This window comes from Trichechus manatus, unplaced genomic scaffold (assembly GCF_000243295.1).
Source record: "Trichechus manatus latirostris isolate Lorelei unplaced genomic scaffold, TriManLat1.0 scaffold00215, whole genome shotgun sequence".
NCBI lineage: Eukaryota > Metazoa > Chordata > Mammalia > Sirenia > Trichechidae > Trichechus > Trichechus manatus.
This window is the reverse complement of record NW_004444151.1, coordinates 1,303,114-1,331,031: the sequence shown is the minus strand read 5'-3', so window position 1 is coordinate 1,331,031 and position 27,918 is coordinate 1,303,114. Positions and strand designations below refer to the sequence as shown.

The 27,918-nt window shown below is 45.5% G+C and overlaps 1 protein-coding gene across 3 annotated transcripts; it reads right to left on the bottom strand.

Annotated features, from left to right (window-relative positions):
* Nucleotides 1–790: 790 nt before the first annotated feature.
* Nucleotides 791–27,276, bottom strand: TFAP2B (transcription factor AP-2 beta). Of its 3 annotated transcripts, XM_012559170.1 has the most exons (8): nucleotides 27,196–27,276; nucleotides 22,323–22,781; nucleotides 17,539–17,599; nucleotides 10,048–10,267; nucleotides 8,355–8,473; nucleotides 6,122–6,263; nucleotides 3,130–3,389; nucleotides 791–813 (listed from the first exon to the last, which is right to left on the bottom strand). In XM_012559170.1, exons 1-8 carry the CDS (start codon nucleotides 27,274–27,276, stop codon nucleotides 791–793), a joined length of 1,365 nt encoding a protein of 454 aa, XP_012414624.1. The 3 variants fall into 3 exon arrangements, with proteins under 3 accessions (XP_012414624.1, XP_004388774.1, XP_004388775.1); XM_004388717.2 differs by lacking the exon at nucleotides 791–813 and having other exon boundaries at nucleotides 2,739–3,389; XM_004388718.1 differs by lacking the exons at nucleotides 791–813; nucleotides 27,196–27,276 and adding an exon at nucleotides 23,972–23,998 and having other exon boundaries at nucleotides 3,089–3,389.
* Between the last annotated feature and the right edge of the window lie 642 nt (nucleotides 27,277–27,918).

The window sequence follows — 27,918 nt, the reverse complement described above, 5'->3', positions numbered from 1 at the left end:
ATGGTTAAAATGTCTAAACAGTTTGGGGTAGGGGGAGAGCGGCTATCCACCTGTTTGGTTTGAAAATAAAGCTCAAAAGGACTCGCCTTAAACGTTTCCCTTGACTTAAAAGGCAAACTCTCGCGTTAATCCTACTGTTTATTGATTTATGGGCCCAAGGAAACCAAATCTTTTAATAACTCAATTATCAGATAAACGTAGCTGGCCTGGCTAACGAAAGCAAGAGGGGTGTGTGTGTGGTTCCTACGTGAAAGGAGAAGCGGGGGGGGGGGGCGGTAATAAGGGGGCTCTATCCACACGGAGGAGGGGAGGTAGGGATGGCGGCGCATAAGGCTCTATCTAGCTGGAGCGCAGGAGGACTGCACGAGTGAGAAAGAAGGGAGCCTGCAGAACCAAGCAAGACAATTCCCATCCTATCATCCGCCTTTAGAAGCGTTAGGGTTGAGACAGATGCCTTTTTGGCAGAGGCGGAGGGAGCTTCCAATAGGTACCCTGAACCTTTCCCGGCTGCGCTGCGGGAATAAGTGCCCGGGGAGGCCGCTGGTAGCCTAGGACCTGGGCAACCCTGGGACCCCTCCCTGGGCAACGCCGCCCCGTTACCTACTGGAGAATGGGGCTTTCTCGGTCGCCTTAGCCCTTAGGGTGAGACCGAGAGCGGGAAGGGCCTGCGCGGCCGGCGGCCCCTCCAGCGGCTGATTCTATGTCCTCAACACGACTGGGCCCGAGTGGCCCACACGCTCACAGGACCTGCACAGTAAGAGCAAGGCGCGTCCATCACGCCTCTCGCACGTCACACGCGTGGGGCGCGTTGCCCTGCAAGGAAAGGAGACGATGGTTTTCAGTGTGGTTTCTCCCGGCCTGTGCAATTAGAACACACCTAATGCAAGCGGCCAGGCCCTTGGACAAAGGCGAGGGCTTCTAAGCTCGGGAGAGATGGGGTGTCTATGCTCTCCCCGGCCTTTGCACTGCTCACCAAATGTCTAGAGCTTGGGCCCTGCAGACCCGCGGGCCCCAAAGGAGCCAGGGATAAAGAATGGGGTGGGGCATATCTTTAACGGGACCCACTTGGTGACCTGAAACCAGGTCCCTAACCCTCAGCCCCCCCACTCCAAATGTCTGTGCCATGCTCCCAGCAGATTTCTAAATCTCACCCCCACCCCCATCCCAAGGTCAAGGCCCATCCAAGGTGGCAGAGCTGCAGGATCTTAGTGGGTCCTAATAGTAAATCTTGCAGAACATCAGGATCTTTACCCTCAACGGATGTTGCAAAGGTCCTTACTGTCTACTTTGTTTAATGAGGTGCCTGTAACTACGCTCAATGATTTCCTACTTCCGACTTTTTTTTTGGGGGGGGGGGCAATGGGCTCCAGATTTTATTTCATAATAATGCTCAGATGGAGCCCGAAAAAGAAGCTTGACTGCCAGAAGTGAGAGATATTAAATGCATGGAACTTTATCCAGTGGGAATAGCCCCAGTGCATCCAGACGGTAAAATTCAAAGCTCAAATACATCTCCTTTCACTTTGCATTATTTTACCATTATATGCCAAAACAAGTGCACGTCTGGGGCAGAAAAAAAATGCCTCATTCATAAAGCATCTTGTAAGAAAGCAATTATTGCAGAAACACAGGAGCCTGCACCACCCTTCTCCCCATTGCCCACTCCCAAAGCTGTTTCTTTCTCCCTTAAAACAGCATTCACCGGAGTCCACGGAAATCGAATCCATCTTAAAGGTAGGACAATATTGCTAGACTATTGGGCTCCAAGAACCCATACTCTTCTCCTTCCAAATTTACGTTGCAGCCCTCCCACCCCACAATCGTAATTTCAGTGTTGAGGTTATGTTACCAACTAGATTCAAAGCTCCTTCCATCTCATATTGGCCACTTTCTAAATTATTCCCTTTGAGCTTCTTTAAAGAAGTGCACCTGCAGAATTCTGACACACAGGCTTTGATTAAAAAGGGATCAGTTTTTTGTTTTGTTTTTTTTTCTCTGTACCTTATAGATTGTGTAGGAAGCCCAAGTCCTCTTTGAAGAAGCTCATAAACCATGCGGGCAAAGCTTTGGAAAACAGAAGAGAATGAAATGGTACATACCCCTCCGAAGGAATTACATACTAATCAACGTATTCATATTGTATTTTTTTTACTGTAGTTCTTAAAATTGGTAGATGACACAAATATTATAACAAATGCAAGATTCTCTGTATGCAGATGCTGGCAAGGCTGGGAACTAGTAACATTTCTGAAAGGAACTGATGATGAGTCTGAATAAACTTATTGGTCCGGATTTTCCTCAGCCGCCGGAGCCTCTGTTTGGTCCGCACCAAAAGCTGAAGCCACCGCCTGCATCTCCGAGGGCCTCCCGCCCCGCCCGCCCTTGCCAGCCCTAATTATTCAAATGGCCAGGGAGCTGGGAACTGGTATGTTAAGAAGGGTGGGGTGGAGCGTGGAGGTGGGGAGGGTACCAAGAAGACTGAAACACAGTACAAAAGTGCCTAACCACACTCATTTCATCCCGGAAGATTCTCGCAACAGCTCAGGAAGGGAGGGCAACGTAGAAAAGGATGGCTGGGAGAGGAATGAGGTGGGGTGGAGGGGCGGGGACTGCGAGAGAGTTTCCTAAAAAAAATATTAAAAATTAAAAAGTTCGTGCGTCTCAAACAGCTCTCAAAGCACTGACACCAACAATGTTTCTCCGATTTTCTTCCAATAAATTAGTGTTTTCTCACGTTTAGTCTTATGTTTATTTTCCAAAGAGGGGGAACCATGATTTTCTTTTATTATCAGTATGACTAAGCTCGAAAGAACCGAAGTGGAAAATCCTGGCGGTTGTCTCCAAATGTATCTTGAAATAGACACTGAGAACCAATATTGTTGCTCCGTTGTACGCCTCAGTTTGTTTTTTTAATGTTATTTAGCTTTCTTTCTTTTTTTAAATTTTGATTGTATGTGTATTCTACCTAACATAATTCTTCCAAAGCCAATCCAATATTTTAAAGCTAAAATTAATTTTTTTTGTTTCCTTTTATATTTAAAACTTTTTTTCCTTCTCATTTTTTTTTGTTTTTTTTTTTTAAATTTTTTCATTTCCTGTGTTTCTCCTCCTTGTCGCCAGTTTTACTACCTGGGCCTTCCCCAGACGTGTGCCTGTTAGTGGTGGTGTTGTTCAAGAACATCTTGTCCATGCCTTTGAGCGCCTCGGTGAGATAGTTCTGCAGGGCAGTGAGCGCGGCGCAAATGGCAGGGGCGCCGAAGCCGTGCGTGATGAGGCTGAAGTGCGTGAGGCAGCTCTGGATCCCCGGCTCCAGGATAGGACTGGGCCGGCTGTTCCCGATCGGTGTCCGGTCCTGCGCCAGCAGATCCGTAAATTCTTTACAAAGTTGCCTGCAAGGAGAGTGAGAGAGAAACAGAAAATCACCCTCAGTGTCGTTGACACTGGCATTAGAAAGAAGACATTCTCACAAGCCCAGAAGCGCCCCGCACCGAAGAACCGAAAAGTAAGGCTAATGTGGGCGATTCCGCTCTGTTTGCTTCCCCAGCGCTCTCCTTTCCAGAGCAGCTGGGACTGGAAGGCAGGCGGGGGTGGAGAGGTAAAGCACGCCTTCCACCTCAAACCCCCCCCCCCCCATTCTTTTCCTTTCCGTTCTAGGGCCTCACAGACTCCGCTTTGGGAAATTTGCCAGGCTTTAGAGTTTGATTTTGAATATTTAATAATTTTGAGCTTTTACCCGGCATTTCTTTTTAAGGCTCCTTTCTTCTCCTCTCCCCTGCCTCTCCAGCCTCTCCAGCCTCTTGGTGATCAGAGGCAAAAAGCCCTGAAAGATTTAGGCCCTTCGGCTACAAGCCTGTCCCTGGCACAAGAGCAGATTGTTTGAGCCTTGCATAGCCCAGGGCAAGCAACTGTTTATTCCAGGAGAGAATGCTGAGTCCATTCAAAGCAAAAATCCGTTTACCTGCAGTATTGGCAAGGGGGGTGGGGGGGAAGTGGTTTCTTTATTTTAAGTGTAGGCTACTGGAAAACCTTTGTACAACGGGGTTGTTGTCAATATAAAATGGTTCCCACAACTGTTTAAATAAAACCTAACGATATATGGTTAAGACACTGGGGAGGGTAGATTTTTATTTGTTGAAGGTTTTTATTTCCTCAAGGCACCTAGAATTCAGAGGAATCTCCCAGCCTTAGAAATCCTGCATGCCTAGCTATAGATTGGGCTTATTTGAGAATTTTTAATATGGGAGGGGGAGGGAAGGGTTTTAGCCCTGAAGGTCAATCAGTTTGGCTCTGCTGGTGGGCAAAGGATCCCAAAGACCACAGTCTTTCACAGACTGGCTGACATCTCCTGTCAGCTTGCCTCCATCCAGGCCTGGGGGGCAAACCATGCCAGCCCCAGAGCCCTGATGGGATGGCCTGGCAGACGCATGGCAACACCTGGCCTGTCCAATAAGTAAACAGAGCACATGCCTAGAGGCAAATGCCGGGGACCCTGGGTGTGCATTCCAAGAGCGCTGACACTTCAGGGAGCAGTAGCGGTTAAACCAGATGGGAGATACCTCCTTCCTCCCTGGCCCCCCTAGCAGCTGTAAGGTTGTTGGTTTTAGGGCTGTTGAGCAGAGAACATTAACAGGTACCCTCTCTCCACCCTCTGGTTTCTCATTTGAAATGCACACATGCTCACAACCAGGAAGAAACAGAGGTACTAGTTTGGACCTAAGTAGGGCAGTTCTTAGAGGGTACTTCAGAATCCACTGTGGCATTATGGGGCAAGTGGGAGAGCTGTTTTAAATACACACACTCAGGCCCCACCTCCAGTGATCCCGATTCAGGAGATTTGTGGCTAGCTAAACCCAGGCATAGATACTTTGAAAAAACTCCCTAGATGATGCTGATACACATTCCAGGTTAAGAAGTGCTTGCCTTAGAGAAGCCCCAAGGTTTCAAAGGGGTGGGGTGCAGTTATAAGCAACCCTTAGGGAAATGACAGAGTAATTTGTGGAATCCTGTTATCTGATTTATATACTTTGTTGTTGTTTCCAAATTCCCCCTTTCTCTTCTATAAAACACCAACAGGTCCCCAGCCACCAGAGTGAAGATAGACGGGCAATCTACTGACAAAGATCTATTTTATTGCTAGTTGGTACATCTGAGGAAAACCTTCTAAAAAGAGGAAGGGTGTTGGGTTTTGATCGTTGGAAGAGATGGTTAAAGTGTTCCCTTCAGTTTGTAGTCATTACTAAAGTGCCAAAAAAGGAAATTCTGAACTGGAGAGAACAAATGCTTACAGTCAAACATTTTAAATCTTCAAAGCCCAAACCAGGGTCTGTAAGCAATTAAAGTTCTGGGACATTAATATTTTTTGACCCTGCGGAAAGGGGCCATCAAATTCCAATCACGTCTCAAAAACATCTGGACAAATTTGAGCAAATGATTTTTCAGCCTTCCATATATTTCTTTAAATTACGCTGTCAATGGAACAAACCGCGTCCTCAAGCACTAGATAAATGAGCGCCGCTGTTTGGGCGGCACCCGCGAGAGAAACGTGCGGGTGCACGCAGTGCCGCCCACTGCAGGCCTGAGCCGGCCATAAAACACCAACAATATGACGCCGAAGCCAAAGAGAGGAGTAAATCAAATAAATAGAAAACCCACTGTAAAAGTTCAAATGAGCTCTAGACCTAAATTTAGCCAGAGATTTACTATTTTCGCCTCTGGAGTGGTAGTAAATTTTACAAGTCTGTGGAAGATGACAAACAGCAACGTTAGAAACGGAGTAATTAGAGCTGTGGGTAGAGATGGGTGCACGTGGATGACATATAGATACCCTGAGCGTGCACATACGCCTGTGTGGCTATGACAGGGAGACAGATGTGAAACCCAGACAGAAATATGCACCTAGGGGCCCAGGGAAGAGCTAGAACAAGGACCCGCCTCGAAAAGGTCTGCCTAACAATTCTGGGGTTGAGGAGGAGAACTACCGCTGGTCACTCCCACTGAGCTCACACACTTCTCTGTCCCCCAAAGGAAGCCTGAGCTGCTCCTTCCATCCCGCCTCCTCCCACGCGGTGTGGCCCAGTGTGGTGGGAGGCAGGGAGGAGCGCCAAGGGTCTGGGGCACTCACTTGGTGGCCAGCAGCATATTCTTTCGAGAGTGCAGGTCGCTGGGGTCCGTGTGCTGCCGGTTTAAATACTCGGAAACAGCTTTGGCGGGAAACTCCGTTTCGCAAATGTACCCAAAATCCCGAGCTAAGTGAACAGCTTCTCCTGAAAAGACAGCAGTGGAGGTGATCATCAGCACCCAGTCTCTAAACACCCCAGGGCAGGCGACCCTCCCTGGCCAACTCTCTTAGTATTTACAGAGAGGCAAAGGTGTGACAGATGCTCAAATGAAAAATAGTTCTCAGGCTATAATTCAAGTTGAAAGGACAGACCGCCTGCCCTTTTTCACAGCCTCTCCCTGACCATCCTTCCAGCCACGTCACAGTTTGGCATCCCCTGAATAGCTTCCAGGTCTCCCTCACCCCAGACTTTGTCTTAAGGGAAAAGTAAGCTGATAAATTCAGGATCCCCCTTAAAACTAAACCTAGACTCTCAGGTAGATATTCAAGCTAGATTCTCCTTCTTTTGAAAGCATCTGTTATACCTGCTTTAAATAAAATTTAAACGTTATCCCCATTCTCCTGTATCTGTATTAAGAAAAATATTGTATTAATAACTAATATGTATCAACATAAATTCATGTGTATATATGTCCACATATATTAAAGAATATATTAAAGAATACCCAGCACTGAAATGATTATTCTCCTTGTCAGTTTTCCTGCTAGTCAGGTTTCAGGTTTCTCCCCTTCAGAGGTTCCTGTCATCATCCTCCCACTTAAGGACTTTCTACAACACAAAGATGACACAGCAGCTATTGAAAATCTGAGCATTTGAGGGATTCCTGAGCTTATGTGGAAGCCCCTTTCGAATAAAGAATTATAACCCTTTAAAGCACAGCCCTAGGGGCATGGGGGAAGATCTCAAACACGAAAAACAGATATCTTGAATTATCCCATAGATACATTACTTTTAAGGAGCATGACTTACTTTTTAGTCAGCATTATCATAATAACAACAAAAGACTCCAGGCATGGTGTTTACAGAGATTCATCAAGCTGAGAACTGCCAACCAAATATTGGAATTTCAGTGGGTTTTCCCATTACTTTACTTTTCAGCCCAAATATCTGTCTTGGACTGAGACTACCTTCCCTTCTTTTCAAAATGAGGACTGGGATATTAGCAATTCCCTGAAGGGCAAAAAGTGAAACCCCCAGGCTGAGAGTCAACCGCTAATAAGTATGGTCTGGAAATTCAGTGTCTGCTGCTAACTGGAGTGTAGGTTTGGGCCAGGTAACTTTGCCTTAGAAATGACAAAGTGCAAGGCCTATAACCTATGACTTTATGGTTGCTGCTTAAATATTCAAGATTCCCTCCTCCAAAATCAAGTCTGCACAGGAGTGCCATAATATTACGTCCATAAAAATGGAAGGGGGGAAAAAAAAAAAAAGACCTACATGCTAGACCCTAGAGAAAATTCTACAACCTTCTCCCTTAGGACCTTCTGGCTGTATTTCCTATCCTTTCTCTATTCCACACGTTCACCTGCAGATCCTCTTGTTCTAAACTGTGTAGTCAATCCTGTTTATTACACACCATAAATATCATTCCCTGCCCAAAATTGATGAGAAAATTAGAATGTGCTTATTACGATTATGGCGCTTTAATTCACAACTGATGAAACTGTATTAAAGATCATACCTGGATCTCCTCCATGATTCCTTAACCACTACCACCCCTATTTTCTCCCAGGCATCATTGGCTATTAAGCTATACCTCAGTAAGTCCCAAGTAATCAGCTGATAGAGCCCAGGGAATGACATGAGTTTTATAAAATAATCATTCTACAATAATAGTTTCATAAATAGTGTGTTTTCTAGTACTGGCGATTCAGAAGTGCAATCTAGGGAGGGGAAGGGGTACAGAATGCATTGTTGCTTACAGAGTTATCCTTGCAAAAGTTCAAACAGAGGGTGCATCAGCGGTAGAGGTCACCCCTGAACTGGCCAGAAGCTGGAGCTGAGCACTCTTCAGAGCACAGGGACCCTTGCAAGTGTCCTTAGCCACCCTACAACTGCCAGCTCCCTCTAAGTATAAGGACCTTTGAACTTCTCTCAAGCAGCCGCTTGACATCCAACTCATAAGGGCACAACAATCGCAATGACTTCCTGTTAATCATGAAACGTGTAAAACGTCAGCCTTCAGCCAACAGTTAAGCTCAGCGCCTTCGTGAAATGGCTGCGCGTCTTGCTTACCTTCCACCAGGGATGTGAGTAACGTGACATTTGCCGCTTTGCGCCTGCCCGCGGGTAAATTCAAACCGATTTTTTCTAGCCTTTCTCGCAAAGATCTCCCCCCATTTTTCGATTTGGCTCTGAAATTGCAAGAATTAACATTCTGATTAACCTCAGAGTGTTCCTGAAACAAAGTTTAGACATAGCAATCTAAAGCCCAGTGGAGCTTGAAGGGGTTTTAACTTGAGGTTAGCACATTCCCCCCCCCACCCCCTTCGTTTTGGTTATTTGCTGATAGTTTGCTGAGGTTTGCTTAATTTCTGCAATACAGAGCATAAAAAAAAATTAGTCATTTTCTTTTTTTTAATCTCCTGATTAAAAAAAAAAAAAAAAGACACAAGATGGGAATAATTAGGGTATAGGTTTTGGGTCCAGAGAAGGTAAAAAAAAGTTGCACATGCAGACAAACACTTTTTTTTTTTTCAATGCACTCAGTGTGAAGAGCAAAAACTGGGCAAGCACAGCTTGGCTGAAAAGAGGAAAGGAGCTGGTGGCTCAGAGAAAACAAGGCACTTGCTGAAACAGGTGGACTCTGAAGAAGGGGCCAAGAGTCACTATATAATAGAGTTTGGCTAAACATCCAGGGGGTGATTGAAAGGAACTTCCATATCTAGGCTCGACAGAGTTGAAAACTGAACCAAAGCAGAGGGGAACAAGAAGAGTTAAAATGAGAAAATCTGGGCAAAGTATAAGGTGGGGGTGGGGGGTGGGGGGTGGGGGGGAACTGTTCCTGTGTCCTTTCTCGTGGTCCTATTCACACAACCACTTTTAGTAAAGAAGGCGACTTTTAACCCCCAAACTTGGATGGGTTATATTGGAAAGTTTGTCCTGTAAAGTCACCTTCACACCAGGGACACTGCCAAAGGGCTTAGGAGGTGGAAGGGACTTTTTGAGAGGCTTTAAGTAGTAAAATAAAACCCAGGTCCTTCCTCATTTTCCCAGAGGAGTTAATGGATTGTCTTCCTTCAATATTAAAGAACATCTGAATGGTCCCAAGCAATTACTATTGATTATTTATACAGTGGTATTATTGGTATTATTAGTGGTCGTGGTTGTTATTAAAGGGGGGAGGCCACAAGTCTAGAACAGAGTTTTTCAAACTGTGGGCACAATGCATTAGTGGATGGTGAGACCAACTTAGTTGGTCATTGATTTTAAAACATATGATAAAGTAGAGAAATATTTTAAAAAATTTTTTTTAAATAGCGTGCACTGAGGGTATTGAAGGGGTTGTTTCAAGAAAATTCTATTTTAGTAAATGAGTGTGTAAGGTCTGGAACGCACTCTTGGGTTTAAAACTGTGGCTCTCAACAACAGAGTCAAGGCCTGTAGGCTACAGAACACTCTCAAGCTGTCCCAGGGGCAGAACAGAGCAGCGGGCGATAGGCAGAGAATGTGGAACCGTCCAAGGGTCGCAAAAGCAGCAGGACAGCGAGGCTGCGCGTGCGCGGCGCGGAGCCGCTGGGTGTAGGTCTGAGGGCGGCGGCATTTGCGCGCGCGGCCCCGAGCACGTGGCGGCCGCAGCACCCCGCACGCGCTGCGCAGGGGCATTGCTCCCGCTGCCCGGTTGCTAGGCAACCGCGTCGTGCTTAGCTTTGGGCTCGCAGGAGCCATTCCCCTTCAGTAAAACTGGAGTTGGTTTGGGGGTTATTACCTTCTGAGGACGCCGCCGAGGAGAGACGCATTGAGGCATTCGGGGGGCGAAAGCCGTCTCTGAACTTCCCCCACAGTTACTTTGTACTTTGAAGTTGAACTAAGCAGAGACAAGCGGCCTGGGACTGAGCAAAACACCTCTCCAGTGTTGACCGACATCCCTCCGAGGAAGCCGTCTTTATTCATCATCAGAGAAGTCACAGATTTGGGAGGAACCGGAACTAGAGAGAAAAAATAGAAAATATACCATAAAGGTGACCGAGTTTCCATCCTGGTGACCGGTTGATAGAATGTGTCAGTGCGTGCGCAGGGCGAGGCCTCGGGACAGGCTCCAGGTGGAAAGCTGGGGGAGGAAGTTGTTTGTTCCCATGGGGCTGCAGTGCGTTCACAGCGCTGGATACAAACAAACGGAAAAGCCATCACTGCTCTGGAAACTTACTCCATGTGTGCAGGCATATGGGTGTCGTTCGCCACAGCCTCACTAACTACACAAATCAAGACAACAACCCGGACCTTGAATTGTGCTGTGAAGCCGGACAAATTCTGTGCCATCACGTGGTAGCTGTGTGACCTTGGACACCTTAATTTCTCTGAATCTTAGTTTCCTTATCTGTCACCTGAGGATAATAATAATGTCTTTCTCATTTGGTGCTGAAGCCCAAAGGTGATTATTTCATTCAATGACATAAAATGGTAATAACGATTTTCTTTATAGAAACCCCTCCTTCTCTCCTATCGGACCAAAATCAGTGGTCCTCTTCTTACCAGAGAAGACTAGGAGGGTGGGTCCCTTCAGGTACCCACCAAGTAATACCACTGAGCTGGGAAGCTGGGCCCAAAAGAGCTGCTCATCTCTTTAAAGTGAGTCCTATTCTTTCCTGCATAGTAACAACAGATGCATTTAGAAATGAACCAAAAGCTTGTCTCTAGTGATAGCAATTCTGCAGTGACATGAATTTTGTTTACAAATTAACGTAAAGTACCGGCTGGTGATTGTTTGGAGCAGTTATGATTTACAACAGGTGCCCTGATCAATCAAGCAATCACTTTAATTCATATGAGCGGCGCTCTTGCCTTGCCCCAGTTGTTTCATTTCGGCAAGTAATTGATAACAAACCGCACTCAAGGTATGTTTTATGCAGAAGTTAATAAGAGCTGACAGCTGGTTGCCACTGCTACCCAGGCGCATTCAGCCTCTCCAGCCTGTATTTCTGTTTAATTGCGTTTCAGTGTCATCTGCACGTCAGGAAGAGGCGGGGCTCAGTGGAACCAGAAGGCTGGGAATGAGGAACAGTGAGCGGTCAACCTCCCAGCTCCCCTGGCGATCTTGCCTTTCAGATTTCTCTACTTCCCAAGCCCATTTTCTTTCTGTAGGCCCTAAAGCCACTGGAAGGTGACTTCTCCTCCTGACTTGCCCTACATCTTATTTTTTTTTCCATTGGGATACGTAGCTCCCAAATCTTCAGTGTCTGTTGATCACCAGTCCAGGGAATCTGTTGAAACACGCATCTGGCGTGAAAAATAAGGCTGCTGTTTCTGCCCCTTTAATAAAGACTCTGTCCCACCCTATAACTCTGGTAGTGGAAAGATACGCTCTTCGTACCATCTGGGGTCAAGAATCCTATATGGCAGACAAATTGCTAATTGCATTTTGTATGGAACACTAACCAATGCTGAGTATATTTATAACAGCTTATTCTCCTTACTACAGATTTCAGCATTCAAACCTCCAAGATACTTTAAAGAGACTCCTAATAGACAGGTAGGCTTCAAATCTTATATGAACCTTATATGGATTGCAATTGGCTGTTTTCAAACACCTTGTGGAAAAGGGCTTTCCTAGTGGAGTGGATTGAGGGACTGAAGCACTCTTTTTGCTATTTCTTGGTAGATATTTTCAGGTCTCTGGATCCTTCCACAGAAGCCAAGCCGTTGTCCCAGGCAGATTGATGAATGATGTTAACAAGTATATCTTCTGCAGTCTTAGGTGGGCACTAAGAGGAGGTTTTCCTCTTTGTGATTCCCTTCATCATGTTTGCATCAATGAACCTGCTTCACATTTAAGAGTGAGCCAAAGAAAAATTTCAGTGTGCGTATTAAGCAGATTTGAGAATCAAAAGCACTGAAGTTAAAGTGACTTAACAGATGGTGATTGGGGTGGGAACACAAGATCCACATCTATTTTAATCAGTCGTATTCTTCACAGCAGTTCTGATTTCCATATTTCAGATTCATATTCAAGGCACCATAAACGAATAAGATCGTGGAAACTGGCATTAGGTAGCCGTGGAGAAACTTCCCCAAGATGTAGATGGCCCTTTGTAGTTCTGACATGGAGTGAACTATAGAAATCAATTGTAAAAAAATTTCATCCTTGATACTCAGTAATTTTTTTTTATCTTTAGAAAATGATTTAGAGAGAATATTTTAATAACAGTAACAACAAAAAACCCTACTAAGCTGAAAATACTAAATTCACTTCCTGCTTCCCACACTGGATAACTAAACATCTCCTGAGGATTGGAATTTTACCTGCTTCTCACAGTCCCAGATGCCAAATTTCTTGAAAAGCCAGGCCTTTTGAGACACTTTATAACCTGCCCTCTAATTTCACAATTGTTAATTGCCTGATCTACCTGACAAGAGTTGTTTCCTTTTGCTCCCTCCCAGGAGCTGTACCTCTCTGCATATAGATTATCACCTAGATACCACCAATCCAGTCAGCTTGTGTCAGCACACTGCTATCTGGGGGGGAGTTTTGTGGGGTTTTTTGTTTTTTTTTTTGTTTTGGTTTGTTTGTTGTTCTTCCAAAGACACAGATTATTAGAGCAGATGAACTTCTGATGATATTTCTGTTTTCTAACTTAAGTATCAGAACCCTGGTCCCACTCTCTGTCCTGTCATCCCAGGTTCTAAACATGTCTCCTACTCTAGCCCTGGTATTGATCCCCTAGACTAGACCTTACACATTTCTTGTTCCAACTTTCCTTTAAGTCCATTGCTCCATTATTACCTACTTTCCCCTCCACTCTCACACCTGCTTAGCTCAGCTGATTAGCCCTAAATTTTATTCTCTTTGTCTTTTCCCTTCTGCTTTCCTCCAGCTTATCAATAAACCGAGAGAGCAACAGGGCCCGGTTGATTTGTTAGTAATTATGAGCACACTGTTCCTGCTCACAGAACCCAAAGATGACGGAGATAGGTTTGAAGCGACAGCAGGAAATGGTAAGGAAATGGAGCATAGAGAAACTCAGCGTGAAGCTTTCAGTTCTTTACATGTTTACAATTTTCTGTGTATACATTAAAACTGGGTGGCTCCCCCCCTTTTCAGTTCTCAGTTGGATGGCATGGCCAACTTCTGGTTGTAAAGCACCCACAAATCTTACTCCCCTCCCCTTTTCTCTGCGTCATGTTGGGGAGAAGGGAAAAAAAAGGTTTAACAACCGATCAATATTTCATTACAGTGACTGGAGTTTTATTTAAGAGAAAGGAAGGAAAATGATTAAGAAAATATTATTCATTAGTGGACTACATAGATCCAAATTGTTAATAGGCTAGCTCTTCATTTCTACTCTTTAAACTTTAAGTGGGGAATCGTAGCTTTGAGATCTTTGTGTCTGACTGTGGGTCTGATTTGCTGGTGGAGAGAAGTGAACCCACCTTGTAGATTCAAGGGGTAAGTCCCTCTGAAATGCACACTGACTTCAAAATAAATACGTCAACTACATTCGACAGCCATCAGGAGGTTTAACATTGGTTCAGAGTGGCCTCCGAAGTTGAAATCATTATCTTTCACCACCAGAGCACCCCTTTTGTCACAATTGCATAATTTCTCATCTATCTGAAGGCTAAATTTTATATCACTTGCCTAGCATATGTATAAAAGTGAGCATTGAGATACTGGAATGAAAAATAAAAGGATTCTCACAAAGGAAGGTAAAATGTAAAATCAAACTACAAACATCTAGTGTTGGCATCCTTTAGGGGAAATGTCTAAGAGTGGAAACTGAGTTGAATTTCATCACTTACTTGCTGTGTAGAACCTTGAGAACATCATTTGTCTTCTCTGTGCCTCAGTTTCTATACTCTGGGGACTGGAGAATAGTGTCCAACCTTTCCAGTTTCAAATTCTATGAGCTCTCATCACTCCCTGTGGCTGGAATGTATCTCAGGGTCTTTTTTTTTTTTTTTTTTTTCCTTTCTGAGTTTTCCCGAAACAGAGTTGTATCCAAGTGTTTGTCTTCAGTTCCATTGATACTGTTCATACACTGCAGTCAGAAAAACTCAGGGAACTAAAAACAAAATCAGAAAAAAAATTTTTTTTTTTTTTTTAACCTTCTAAATCAGAATCCCACAGAATCCATTGTAATTGAAATTTGGCAATTTCTTTATTTCCCCAGAAAGAACATCCACACCAATCAAAGTGTTTATGTGGGGAAGGGGCCAGAACTAACGGAAAAAAAGTGGGAGAGAACCAAGGTTGAACTGAAACTAACCAAACAGGATATCCCTCAGACCAATGAAAATGCCCCACAGTCACAACATTTGAACCTTGGACTTCAGCCATGCTAGCCTTTCCAAGAAATCCCAGCATATTTTCTGCTGTCTAAGGTGTCAAACAGATTGTACATTGGCCTCTGACAGCACCAACAACGTTTTCTTAAAGCCTAGGTGAGTCTTTTTTTTTTTTTTTAAGTTAGGTTGTATGATGGTGGCAGTGATCATTTATATTAGCTGGGCACCGCCCCCCCCCTCAAGATTCCTAATCTTAATGGAACTGAGAGTTAAGAATGATTTTTTAATGTCTCGTTGGATTTTTAGACTGTTAATGTACCGCATCCTTCTCATTATTACTTTATTGATTGCTCATTGACCAGCCCCCTTCAAATCGTATTAACCACCCTCTGCCGGTTTAGATTAGGAGAGTTTAAAAAGCACCTTTCATTATTTCCCAACTCCTGCCATGGAGTTGAGACTCGGCAGCTTAATGGGAGCTCTAATGGGGCAGCTAAGAGGAGAGGGGCCACGGTCCCTGCCGATTGCATTAATAGCTCAAAGGGGGCCAATACAGAAAATTAGCCGTAAACGAGCTCTGGAGATCTTCAAATGAAAGAGCCATTTATCACGCTGGCTACCTTCACTCCACTCGTTTGCTCTCTCTACTGGGAACAACTCATTTCCTCTTAACTAAATTACTTCAGAAATGTCAGCTAAGCCCAGATAGCAAACATAACAAGAGAGGGAGCCTATAATCTATGGGGTGATATCAACGTGGGTGAAAAATTGGACTGGTTAAATTTTAGGAGGGGCATCCTGCCACAAGTGGAGAGGGAGACAGAGAGACAGAGACATATACTCTCATGTCCAAGTCTTCTGACTTCATAAACAGGCAGAGACTCTCAAAGCCCGGCCAATTGCTGGCCTTTTATTAATAAGGTAGAATTTTTTTTTTTTTAATGAAACCTCTCTAAAAGTCCATTAGAAAATAAATTAAGCAACAGAGTCCCCTGCCAGTTGTTGAAATGTAGAATACATAGTTCAGAAAACTTTCTCACCTCCTCCTTTACCCAGTTAATCTTTTGGAAACATCCCTCATAAAGGTTGGAGGGAGGGGACGAAGATGGGAGATAAGAGGGCAGGGAAGGGGCTAATGAACCCATAACCTTATTTTAAGTGGTTCATAGTGATTTAGAAAAATAAAATCAACCATTTATTCCCATTTTGCCCATGGCTCTGTAAAGATAAAAATGTGATATTAGGATCCTTTCTTCAGATAATAAAGCAGATATCTCAGATATTCACTAATGGAGTTGACCTAACATTTCATATTCATACCATGCCCCCTGAATCAGTTAAAGTGACTGTGTGCCACTTAGATGTTTTAAGCTCCACAATGTCTGAAAAAAGCTTTTGGGGGCTCAATGATTGGGCATATCCCACTGCCAGCCCAAATGATGTTGCTAGGATACGGAACCCTGAGCTATGGGGTTCTAGCTTTTCGGGAAAAGGGAAGGAAACTAAAACAAAACAACAACAACAGGACAATGGAGAAGCTTCTCCCACCTCTCCTCCCAAATCACCCAGCAATTAACCAATAGAGAAGACCCAATAGGAAATGGTGAAAGCGAGCTGTGTGCTTAGTTGCAAGTCTAAGCACTGAACCTGGGTGCCCCAGCAGTTTTAGCTGACATTAAAAGCTGAAAAGATACTATCTAAAGAAGAGAGGGAGAGATGTTTGGAGCAATACATAAAATGAGTAGTTTCATAGCAAACCTCACATTCCAAAGCCAAATGGCATAATTTCAAGTTCAGATCCTCCTCCCCTCCTCCATCCCTCTGCAAAGCTACTCTTTCTCGCTTTGTAAAATAAGAAAATTTAGAATACTTCACCTTGTTTGGAATCCTTACTCCACAACCCCCTTACTATCCCAGCTTGATTCTGGGTCACTTTCCAAAACATCTTTTCATCGTTTTTGTGAATGTCACTTGGCTCAAATGAATAATAAATGACTGAATGTGGGGATTACTGACATCAGACATAAGGACAGGCCTTCTCCAGCACTGCTAATGAAGAGTTACAGTAGTTAAAATTGTATCTCCAAATACCAGTCCTGTGATAATTGAAGATTGCACTGCTTACACATTGAAGCTCCTAAATTTGTGGCATGTGAGTGACATTCAGGCCTATCAGCAGACACACTAATCGCCAAGCATTCTCTCGGTGACTGTCAGAGAAGGGGGGAAAAATTAAGCAGCTGCAATACGCCCGAAATGAGTTATTGTAATTACATTTAATTAGTTTAATTAGTTAATTATTTTGCTTACAGCTGTACAAGAGACTACAAACATTTGTTAATATCACATGCCCTTTAACAGTATGGGGTGATCCACAGTCACACTAAATCACGAATGCATATGTAGGAAGATTTAGAAATGTGCATAGGCTGTCTCAGCTTCTTGAGATGCGCATATTTAGCAACACATTTGACACACACACACAAAAGTGAGAAACAACTCATAAAGCACAGAGGACCTGGAACAAAATTACCACTGAAAAACTCCACAAAATCAGGGAGAGAAGGGGCTATCTAGGTGATATAGGGGTTAGCTCAGCAAACTCCGATTATTAACAAAATAATTATAGCACATTTTCGAAACGCATTTTCCCCAGCCAGTTCCACACTTCATGCTAGTACAATTACTTAAGATGTACCTAGAATGACTACCAAATGTACCATGAGAAAAACGTCAATAGTCTCTGTCCCTCTGTCTCTCTCATCTGAGTTTCTGTCTGCAAGTCTCCCTTTCTCACCCCATTTCCTTCTTCCAAACATGGCATGCCCTTTCACCCAGTCAAACAGCCTCTGTCCTATGATTGTGACAAAACATTTGTGTCTTATAAAATAACGAATTTCCCCAAACTGAAAACTCACTATAAAGATGTTAATGCACAAGAAAACTTTGCTTAACTTTTAGAGGTAATAATCCATACCTTTCTTAATGACAGACTGGTCCAATAGATTCATGCCGCTGTTATTGGCATCTTCAACTGACTGTGAATATAAAAACATCACTATTCAAATTGACTGGATATTAAAGAATAGCACACATAAATCATGTCATTCCAAACTGGAGTTTCTGTTATTTCCATTTATATTAATTCACAAAGGGAGGTTTTATTATTATTATTATTACCTCCAAATAGACATAGAAATGAAATTCACCCAAATTATAAATTCTTCCAGTGGAAGAGAGGGGAAAAGGAAACTGTGAGAGGCATCTGGGATGCAATATTGGTTTAGTTGTTACAACACGATATTACACAGCCATATAAACTTTCATATTTGCTCTTATGAATTGTGAAAATTTGGCAACAGCTGAAAGATTTTCACGAATATTCGTAAGAGCAATTCTCTTTTCTATTCTAACTCAGTGCATCTTAACCACAAAGCCATTTTATAAATACATAATAGTTTACATTATGGGATTTTAATTAAAGTCTGAGCAATCTTGAATGGAATGCAAACAGCAACACATAGGAACACGTTTTCAAGCCGCCAGGACTGCACACCCACTGCAGTCGTACACGTTCCTGTGCGCACGTGAACGTTTTACTGCACAAGGACAATCCCTCCGAACCTGCACAGTTTACTCCCCCTCCTCCCAATCCCGCCGCTGCTGCCTCCCAGCAAGGAGCACACCTGTTAGGAAGGCAGTAACAACACACACGCACGCACGCACACGCACGCCCGTGTCCTCCCAGGTAATTGCAAGAAACATTCATCTTCTGTGCTACAGTTCCATCTCAGAGAAGCAAAGTTTCAACCCTGTGCTTTAGGTTTCAACCGGGAGCACTGGCGGCACTTCTGAGGGAAAATAGCTGTTGGGGTGCGAAACTTACTGTGAGGCTGCACACGAACAGAGTTCTGCCTGTGCATTCCAGGGCATCCAAACAGCGGCGGATTCCTCCCTCCTCCCTCCCCCTCAGTGAAAATGCTAGGTCTCTCTGCTTTCCTTGGTCCTTGGAAACCTAAGCTTTGACCAATTTGTCACCCACACTATAGAGAAGTAAAAAGCAAAGGACTTGAGAGGAAGGTAGTACTTTCACAGCGCCTCCCACCCACTCATGCTGCACTGCCAGACAGGGTATGTGTTCATCACAAGAAAGAGACTGTCTTCCCCAAACAAGCAGTACATTCGAAATGAGACGATCTAATCAGAGAGGGGGCATGATAATTTGTTACTTTTTAATAGTCACTTCTGCTTTCAGAAAGGTGAACAAATTTGTTGTTCTCCGTAAGAACCGTTTTCCATGTTGCAACACGCCATGTATATCTTAAGAAATAGTAAAAAGTTTTTTTAAAAAAATACTTCTTGTTCGAAACTCCCCAGGGGACACACACCCACATTCACACCTTTCTGTGCTCACGTGTCTACAGTGGCGATGTGTCCATGCAGGACAGAAATATTCGCTTGTGTCTGTGGGCAGGCGGACTAGCGCTCACACGGGCCTGGACCGGTGCGCCCTCACGCCTCACCCTCACGTCCGTACGTAAATATGTATATACGCCTCATCAGCGACGTGGGGTAGTTGTGGTAGTTAATGAGAAGGCTCTTGTCTGATTTTCTATCTAATTACGGCCGCCTGCTGGGTTTTTGTACAGGATATTCACGCAGCATGCTGGCGCTTAATCGTCACAGGGAGGATCGTAAAGATTTAATTAGGACTTCATGCGGAAGCGCAGAAAAACAACTCAGACTCGTAATTACTAGACTTCTTTAGTTAAAAGTGATACCAGGGGTTGCTTTAAGACACTAGGGTGTGTTTGAGTTTGTGTGTGTGTGTGTATCTGTGTTGGGGGTTGACTTAACATCTTTATATGGTTATACTCAGGCTGGTAGCGGTGATGGGAGGTTAGAGAGCAAAGACTGGAAGAAGAGGTGTACACAGCAGCTAAACAAATCCCAAACTAGTTGTCATCTATCTCTCCCCTCTTTCTCTCTTTTTTACACTGTTCTTCTGAGTTTTCAACTTTCTCCCTCTACACACACACACACACACACACACACACACACAATGGGTGAAATGTAGCATACCCAGAACCCAAACAGCGATTTTCTAGTTTAATAGCCACTGTGAGTAAATTGAAATAGAAATTGACGGGTTTTATAGTTCCATTTTAAAAAAATATTAGAAGCATTTGGTTAATTAGCTCTTCTCCTCTTCTCTCACGGTCAGGGCGGTGGCCCCGAGAGTGTGCGTCTGGGTCGCATAGCATCTCCCTTGCCCCTGGCAAGGTGATTGCCCCACGCTGGGGTGGCCCACCGACCCGGCAACGCCCTCTGACTCTGTCTGGTCCGTGGCTCAGGTGGATTCGGAACAATGATACACCAAGGCCCTTGAGATCGAACGCCCAGGCGGAGGCACTCTGCTCCCCTTTAAGGACGGGACCGGCAGAGTCAACCCAGCGTAGATGCCAGGAACGTCGAAACCACCCGGGCCGGCTCCGGTAACTTTAGCCCGCGCTCCAGCTGCCTAACTCGAGCGTGAATCCTCCCGACAAAGCAGATGAGGCGCAGTCTCCGGATTTGGGGTCTGGTCCTAGATACATCCCCACCTCCTTCTCTTTGTCACCTGCCCTATGTCACGTCAAGCACACACTGGTCTCAGCAAGTCTGTCATTGAGGCTGAGATGGAGACAGTCCCTCGCTGTCTCCCTACTGCGACTAGCACCGGGTGTATCCCTCACGACCCTTCCAGCGGGCCTCCCTCCTCACTCCACCAGGCGACCTGCCTGGGATGCGGTTCGGGGGGAGCGGGCCAGCCGGAGGGCAGTGGGGCGGGGAGTGGTGCCAAGGCCTGGCTACTTCTATTCTCTCTTGGCTCTCTCCACCTTCGTGGTCTGTATTCCCGACGGCAGCAACTCGGCCCGCCACTCTCTGCTCACAAAAACACTGAATCCTTTCTGAGGCTTTGACCAGAATATCCTCCCAAACGCTCACCGACCTGGTACTGTTTCTCTTCATCCTTCACGTTTGGCCAAACACTTAAAAACCCTGACAATTATATCTCAACAAACAACAAGCAAAAACAACTAAAACTGTTTAAAAACAATCTACTCCCTCTTTTTAGGGGAATTCCTGGGTTGGCTGCTTGAGCCACTCAGCCTGCAGGGTGGTGGTGTCAAGACTGGTGTTAGCTTTATCTACGGTATTGGTGACAAGTTAACCCATCTTCGTTATACAGCACTTTGAGCCTTAATCAGAAAGGCTGATTTAACCCCCCCCCCATCACATATTACCCCCAATGCATTAAAAATACTATTAAATGTGTCTCTTTTATGATATTCCAAAATGAGCAATATCTCTAGACAGGAAGAGTCAAGCTTGGTTAAATCAACAGAACTATCACTCTGATTATGGGTAAATCCGGCCCAAAATCCAGTGATTCATCTTCTTTACAAATAATAACTGTGAATTTCCTTTAAAACAATAAAGTACCATAGACCACACACAGACAGCATTTGATGCTGTCACTACATTTGAACTGTTTAAAAATATATTTTTCCAGCAAGGTAAAGAAGAAGGACTTGTGCACCCTTTTTTATTTCATTTTCCTTTTCTTCAGAAGCATGTCTAAAATGATGCATAATATATACAACTATGCCAATGAGACTGAAGGGTCAATTAAATAGCTTTCAACCGTATTTATCTTTCTGGAGACAATTTAAATCAGAGGAAAAAAAAGGAGACCTGCTCAGAATCACCCAGACAGTTTTTAGGAATCAATTCTTTGATGTTTCTTTGTTTAGTTTAACCAAGTATTCTCGACCAAATCAGGCTCCATTGTGTAGGCTGCAGATGGGATAGTGTGTGTGTGGGTGGGTGGGGGAGTGTTTTGAGCCTTTTGTTTTAAGAAATGAACACGTGATGCCTCCACAACCAGGATAGTGGCATTGGGCAGAGGCGAGTGTTAACGGAGGGGGAAGGTTGGAGAATATCGCTACACAGTCATTTAAGGGACCAAAAATAATTTTAAAAACCTCCAAAAGAGTTTGTGTCCTCATGGATTTCCAACCCCAATTATGGCTTTCTTGGTCTCTTCCCCCACAAATATTCCACTTCTCAGGTGATGATTCTGGAACTCAGTTATCTTGGAAAAGGGCTCTGCAGCCTGTCGGACACTCAAACCAATACCTGGCTTGGAAGAACATAGCGCCTGTCTTTTTTCCATCGTGCACTGTCATGCTTAGCAAAATATTTTCAAAACTAGCAGGAACCTCTAGAGCTCAAGAGGACCTGGCGCTCTATGCTGGAGCCGCTGCCTTCAGGCAGCCGGGTCTTCACCTGCCATGTCAGCGAGGGCAGCCCCACTGTGGGTGTGAATGCTGGGGGAGGGGGGTGTCAGGGTACCACGACGCGCTGGAGAATACGCACGAGTTGGGTAGCCGAGGCAAGAGAAAAACACCTAGCCTTGATTCTGATAATCCTAAACTAGCGAAACACACATACATATATATATATATATATTTTTCCTTCATGATTTAATTTCTAACCTTTCTGGCTTTCCTAACTGGACCCCCAGAAGTCACCACTATAGAGCCATACGCACCTATACACATACACAGTTATATACGTCGTGTCCCACTTGTTCTGTTTTAAAGATGGGAATTAACGCCCCGAAAGAGGACAGAGCTGCCCCTCCCTCGCCCCTCCCCCCTCCTGAGGCGTTCGTTATTTATTTATTGTCCTTTTCGTTTGTTGGTGTGTGGTTACCTGAACGTCTTCCATGCCGGGGTGGCCGAGGCCGTGCAGCGAGAGGCTGTCCCCCATGCCCGCGTCCAGGCCGTGGTGCGCGGAATGCAGCAGCACGTCCGGCCGGCGGACCGAGTGGTAGTCCCTCCGGGGGTCGAGGCCTGAGAGCTGGGGCAGGGCGGCCCGAGGTTGGGGCAGGAGAGAACCGGCTTCCGAGCCCACTTCTTGCCGCTGCCGTTGCCCCCAGGGGTGCTGCTGGGGCTGGTGCAGTGGGTTCAGGGAGTAGGGGTCGTTGACGTGGGAGTAAGGGTCCTGGCTCTGGTGGTAAGGGAGCGGCTGGTAGGGGGGCGGGAAGTAGGGCGGCTGGAAGTCCGAAGACGGCGTGTGGGACAGCGGTGGGGCGCTCGAGTAGGGTCCCTGGGACACCGAGCCCAGCTGGGAGAGCCGCGAGCTGTGGCTCGGGACGCCATCGTGCCGGTCCTGGGAAGCAGAGAGAGGGAGAGCGAGAAAGAAGAAGAAGAAGAAAAAAAAAAAAAAAAAAAAATACAAGCGACAAATGGAGAAGCCCGGCTTCCGTACACTCTTCCCGAGACAGGGGAAGTTGGAGTCTGAAATTTAGACCCCAAGTTGGCTCCGAGGGCCACATGATTTCAGCAATTCCAAAGGCAAGACTTTAGGGAGAAAGAAAATTGTGGGGGGGGGGATCACCCACTTAACCAACATCTGAGCCTTCTAGTGGGAGTGCAAAGCCGGCAAAAGGGGTGAGGGGAAAGGAGGTGAGCGTGTATGGGGGAAGATTCTAAATGCCTTAATTAAAAATTAAGGAGTTCTACATAGGGTATTTGCCCTTCTGGGTGTTTTAAACTATTTCTTCTAACTCTTCCAGAGGCCAAAAGTGAAACAAAACTTCACAGTAGCTAGTGTCCTGCTGCTTCTGCTTAAAAGCCAACTTCTGCCGTCCCTGGCCAGGCAACCGGCTGACCAGGAGCCCCCCACATTACCCAGTAACTCCATGAGCTCCGAGGAGTCGGCCTGACCTAAGTTCTCGGTCACCCCTCCCTCCCCAAGAGGAATTAAATGAGTTGAATAGTGTATGATTGAAACGGATCTCATTCGAAATCATTTCCTGAGCCCGTGTTAAATTAAGTTGGATTGATGTTTGCAGGAGTTATTTCTAATGTTGTTGCTTTTCTATATCCAACGTTATTACACTCCAGGGTGTGACAATGAAGGACCCGAGGTTGGGAGGGGGAAAAAGCCCCAGACAACTTATTTTTGTATCTATCTGGAGTGGGTAACTAAGTGAAAGGAGAAGGAGGACCGATGTTGAGTGTTTTAAATTTCTCCCTCTCTTCTGTGGAAATGCCATGGTAAAGTCCCCAAGGTTCTCTTTGCAGAAACCTAAATTTCCAAAGTACAATGGCAAAAGAAAAAAGAAAAGTTTTCTGTTCGACTTCCCCCTCCCCAGCTGACTCATGGAGCTCAGACAGAGAACACAATGCAGAGAGAAGCAGCTGCAGCCTCGTCCAATTATGGTGCTAAATTACCAAGCCAAAGGCACTCAAAGGAAGACAGAGAAGAGACGCAGAGAGGGAGACACACACACAGAGACAGAGAGACCGTGAGAGGAGGGAGCATGCAATTCTGGTACAACGTGAATCCAGACTCACCATGGATGAATAGGTGTGGACTAACATCTGGAAAAAAAAGCCTGGTTACTGCTCAAAAATCAAACAATGATTAAAAAAAAAAATCAAGGAGTCCAGCAGAGAAGCGAGCTGGACACAGGAGCTGAGCTTGAGGTGTTTCCAGGACAAGCCATCAAAAAAAAAAAAAAAAATTACCCCCCCCCCAACAAGATTGGCAATGCCTGTCACACACAGAGCTATTCATTGACTGTCTCTTGCTGTCTTTTTGGCCTCTTTTCTTCTGCCGTTCTTCGGGGCTCCAGATGCAGTCCTCTTCCACCCGAAGCTGGGCTCAGACTGCTCAGGCGCCCCTTCCTCCCTCCGCTTGCCTACACCGCCTCATAATAATTGATATTCATGACTATTAATATTACACGAGTACTTTAAAGGGAGAATGGAGGACAAATGGAGCGTGAAGCAGCAGCGAGCGCAGAGCTCCCCTACTATTGTAAATGGCGTTCATTCAGTGGAGAATTACTAGATGTAATCAGACGAGGGGCTGGCAAAGGCAGACTGGGGAAAAAGTTTAGCAGGAAAGAGGCAGAACTTGAATTAACTGAGCTGGGGACACGCGTAGAGCAGCCCCTGCTCCTTTGCACTGCGCAGGCAGCGAGAGCAGCGCTAGGAGCTTGTACAGAACGGAGATGTCCTTCTTGTACCTGCCGTGAGACTTTCCTAACGGGAAGAGTTGATCGCCCTGGGTGTTTTGTGTGCAGGTTAAGAAAACAAAATTAAAAAGGCGTTACCTTATCATTTCGAGGGGAGAGAAAAGTAAACCGGTGGGTCCCGGTTGCTTACACTGACGTTTGTAGACTTTTCCTGAATGTAGAGATTGCACTTATTAAACGACAGGGCCGCGATGGGGGCTTTTCATCCCTTGTAGAGACTTCCCATCTTTAATGCTCACGCAGCCTGAGATTTCTACCTCCATTTAAAATATATGTAATCAATCTTCATGTACACTAAACTTATCCTTTCCAGGCAAAGCCAGGGGCAACAGAAAACCTTTTTGGATGTTTCAGGAACCCGTTCAACTGGCCTGACTGCCATTTCTGTTAAAGTTCAACCTTCCTCCCGACTTAAATAGGCTCCTTCCACCGGTTCTCCTGTTTTCTGAGCAGAAAATTTAGGCAAAACAGGAATACCTGTAATTTTCTCTCTCTCTCTCTCTCTCTCTTTCCTTCCTTCCTCTCTTCTCTCTCCCTCCCCTTTTTCTCCTCATCCCGACTCTACCCCTCCCTGTTCCTCTCTCCCTCTCGTCTCTTCTCCCTCCCTTCTCTCCTCCCTCCTTTCTCATTTAGCCAGTTTACTTTTCATAATCAAAGAACGAGTTTTATCCTGATTAATTTTAGAACCCCCGAAATGTATACCCTGAGCTATTTACACAGTGGCATCATCCCCACCAGGGTTGTGCCCACTTCGGGCACTCACACATTCTTCTAGCTCCTTCGACTTTACCATTATCCTGCCTGTTAAGGAAAGAAAAGAGGCAGAACCGAAACAAACCCCACCAGGCGCGGAGGCGCGGCTTTTCCTTACAGTCAATACACTGCCACAAAGAGGAAGGAAACCCCCAACTATCATTCCACAGAAAGACGAAATCTTTCTTTCTCTAACACACACACACACACTCCAAAATCAGGAGCCAAATTCTGGGCTGGCCAGGGCCGCGGGGCCCTGGGCCCCGGCGCTGCCTGCGGGACGCTGCCGGGAGGCGGCGGGCCCTACGCCAGCACTATGGAGCCCCAATCTGTCCTGTAGGACTGGGCCAGCGGCGTCCAGCAGGACCTTGCCGGCCACTTCTGAGTGTTGCCCAGTCCTTGTGTCCCCTAGTATCTGCAAGACGGCTTCCTGCCGGGCTTTTTGGATTTGTTCGGGAGCCGCGGGATCGCGTTTCCTCGCCGGCGGGTTTGGGAGCCTCTGGGCGTCTCATCCCGACTGCTTCGTGAGACCCAGGGCTGCCCGCGTCCAGCGCCCCGGGAGTTTGCTTTCCTTCCCTCCTCCTCTCTCCAACTTTTCCTCTTTACCGTCTCCATTGCCCCGCTCGCCCGCTTCGACCTCCCCCCTCCCCCGCCTCCGTAACTCCTCTTCGCTTGTTCTTTCTCTTCTCTCGAAGCTTTTCTTCCTCTTTTCCCTCCCTCGACGTCTCTTCCCAGCCTTCGCTTTCCCACCTCCCCTTGCACCTAATTCGCGTTCTCCCAGGCCATTCGGCTCCAGAGCGAGGTTCCGCGGACCCCGCGGGCCGTCCCCTCCCTGGTCCGCAGCTCGCCCCGCCTGGCGCCTGCCTCGCCCGCGAGCAGACGAGCCACCCCGCCGCCGCATCCGTCCGCGCGGGAGATGGAAACCCGCGCCGCGCGCGGTCTTGGCCGCAACCAGGCGGCAGGCGCCGGCAGGGCTGGGCGCAACTTCTCTCGCCGGAGGAGGAGTTGCGCCAAGCTTCAGCCCTGGAAAACCTGCGCACTAAACGTGGGCAGAAAATTTCGTTAAAAATGCCAAAACATCGGCTGGCTGAGATAGCTGTTTGGACGCACTAGCCCTCAAAAAAGCAAAACACACGAAAAAAGAAAATAATAAATTTTCTTCTACGGCTTCTTAGCTTGTGCCCTCTCTACATTCATCTATATCTATCTACCTATTTACCTATCTATCTATCTATCTATCTATCTATCTATCTATCTATCTATCTATCCATCTATCCATCTATCTACTCTGTATCTATCTGTCTTCCTCTAATTTTCCGTTCTCTACTTGGATCCGTTTGTTATTGATTTCGGAAATTTTATTGAAAATAAAAATTAAAAGCCTGAGACTGTTACGGATGAGGCTTGAAAACCCAATTCTCTCCCACGCTCTAAACGGGGAGTGCTGCTGCCTTAACCATAGTCTCTATTTTCTCTAACAGTCTGCCCACTAACCCTGCTAGAGCCTAAAGGGGGGGAGGGGTGTTGAGGGAGAATTAAAAATAAAAGAAAAAAGAAATATGCTAAGTTAAAGTTGCCAGAATTCAACCTTAAAGTCTTTTTTTTTTTTTTTTTCAGAATAGCGAAGTCTCCCCAAGCCAGCTCTTCTTAAAGTTAGAGAAAGCTGAGAAAACCGACCGGAAAACTGCGAGTAAACAGCTTAAAAATGTGTATCAGTTGGGGTGCCAGGAAGCTCAAATTCTCTATCTGCAAAGCTCTAAGATGCATCTGGGGGTGTCGGCTCACCTCATAGATATCTTCGTACTTGACATTCTCCACGAGCTTCCAGAGCATGATGGCAGCCTGGTCTCTAGGAGGTGAGTGCATTCATGTGAGGAGCAGATGTCTGGCTTCTCAGGACTCCGCTGTCTGTAATGATCCATCTATAATTGGAAATGGGGGATACACACCAAATCCGACGCTCCTCTCCCATCGCAACTTATATCTGTTGTCTCAAACAATAGGCTGGAGAAGTAAGCCTCAGCAAAGAGAAAAACATTATTGCACACGCAGGAGTTAGATGCAACCCACAGACATATATATTATAAAAACGATAAACATGTATTTACACCCAGACACCCACATTTAGTTATATAAGCACCCCTGAGTCAAACAGCATCTACAGACTCTAAACGTGCATTTGAAAGAGAGATAGTTGTTCAGGGTGATTAATACAATATATGTATATATATACACACACATTTTAAAACCTCTATGTTGAAAATGATGAATCATTGTAGCCACAGACTAAAGTCTTTACTATTTATAATGAAAGACCAGGCGGCCATCAGTACTCTATTTTCTATGGAGATTTTAAAAAGAGGACCATTACTGGGATTTTTTAACACAAAAGCTCCTGTTCATGTGTGTTTAGGGGGAGGGCATTTTGAAAGCTGGATTTTGGACTTTTAAGGGTGATCTCTCTGTGTTGATGGCTACATGGCCTTTTTTTTTTTTTTTTTTTTTTTT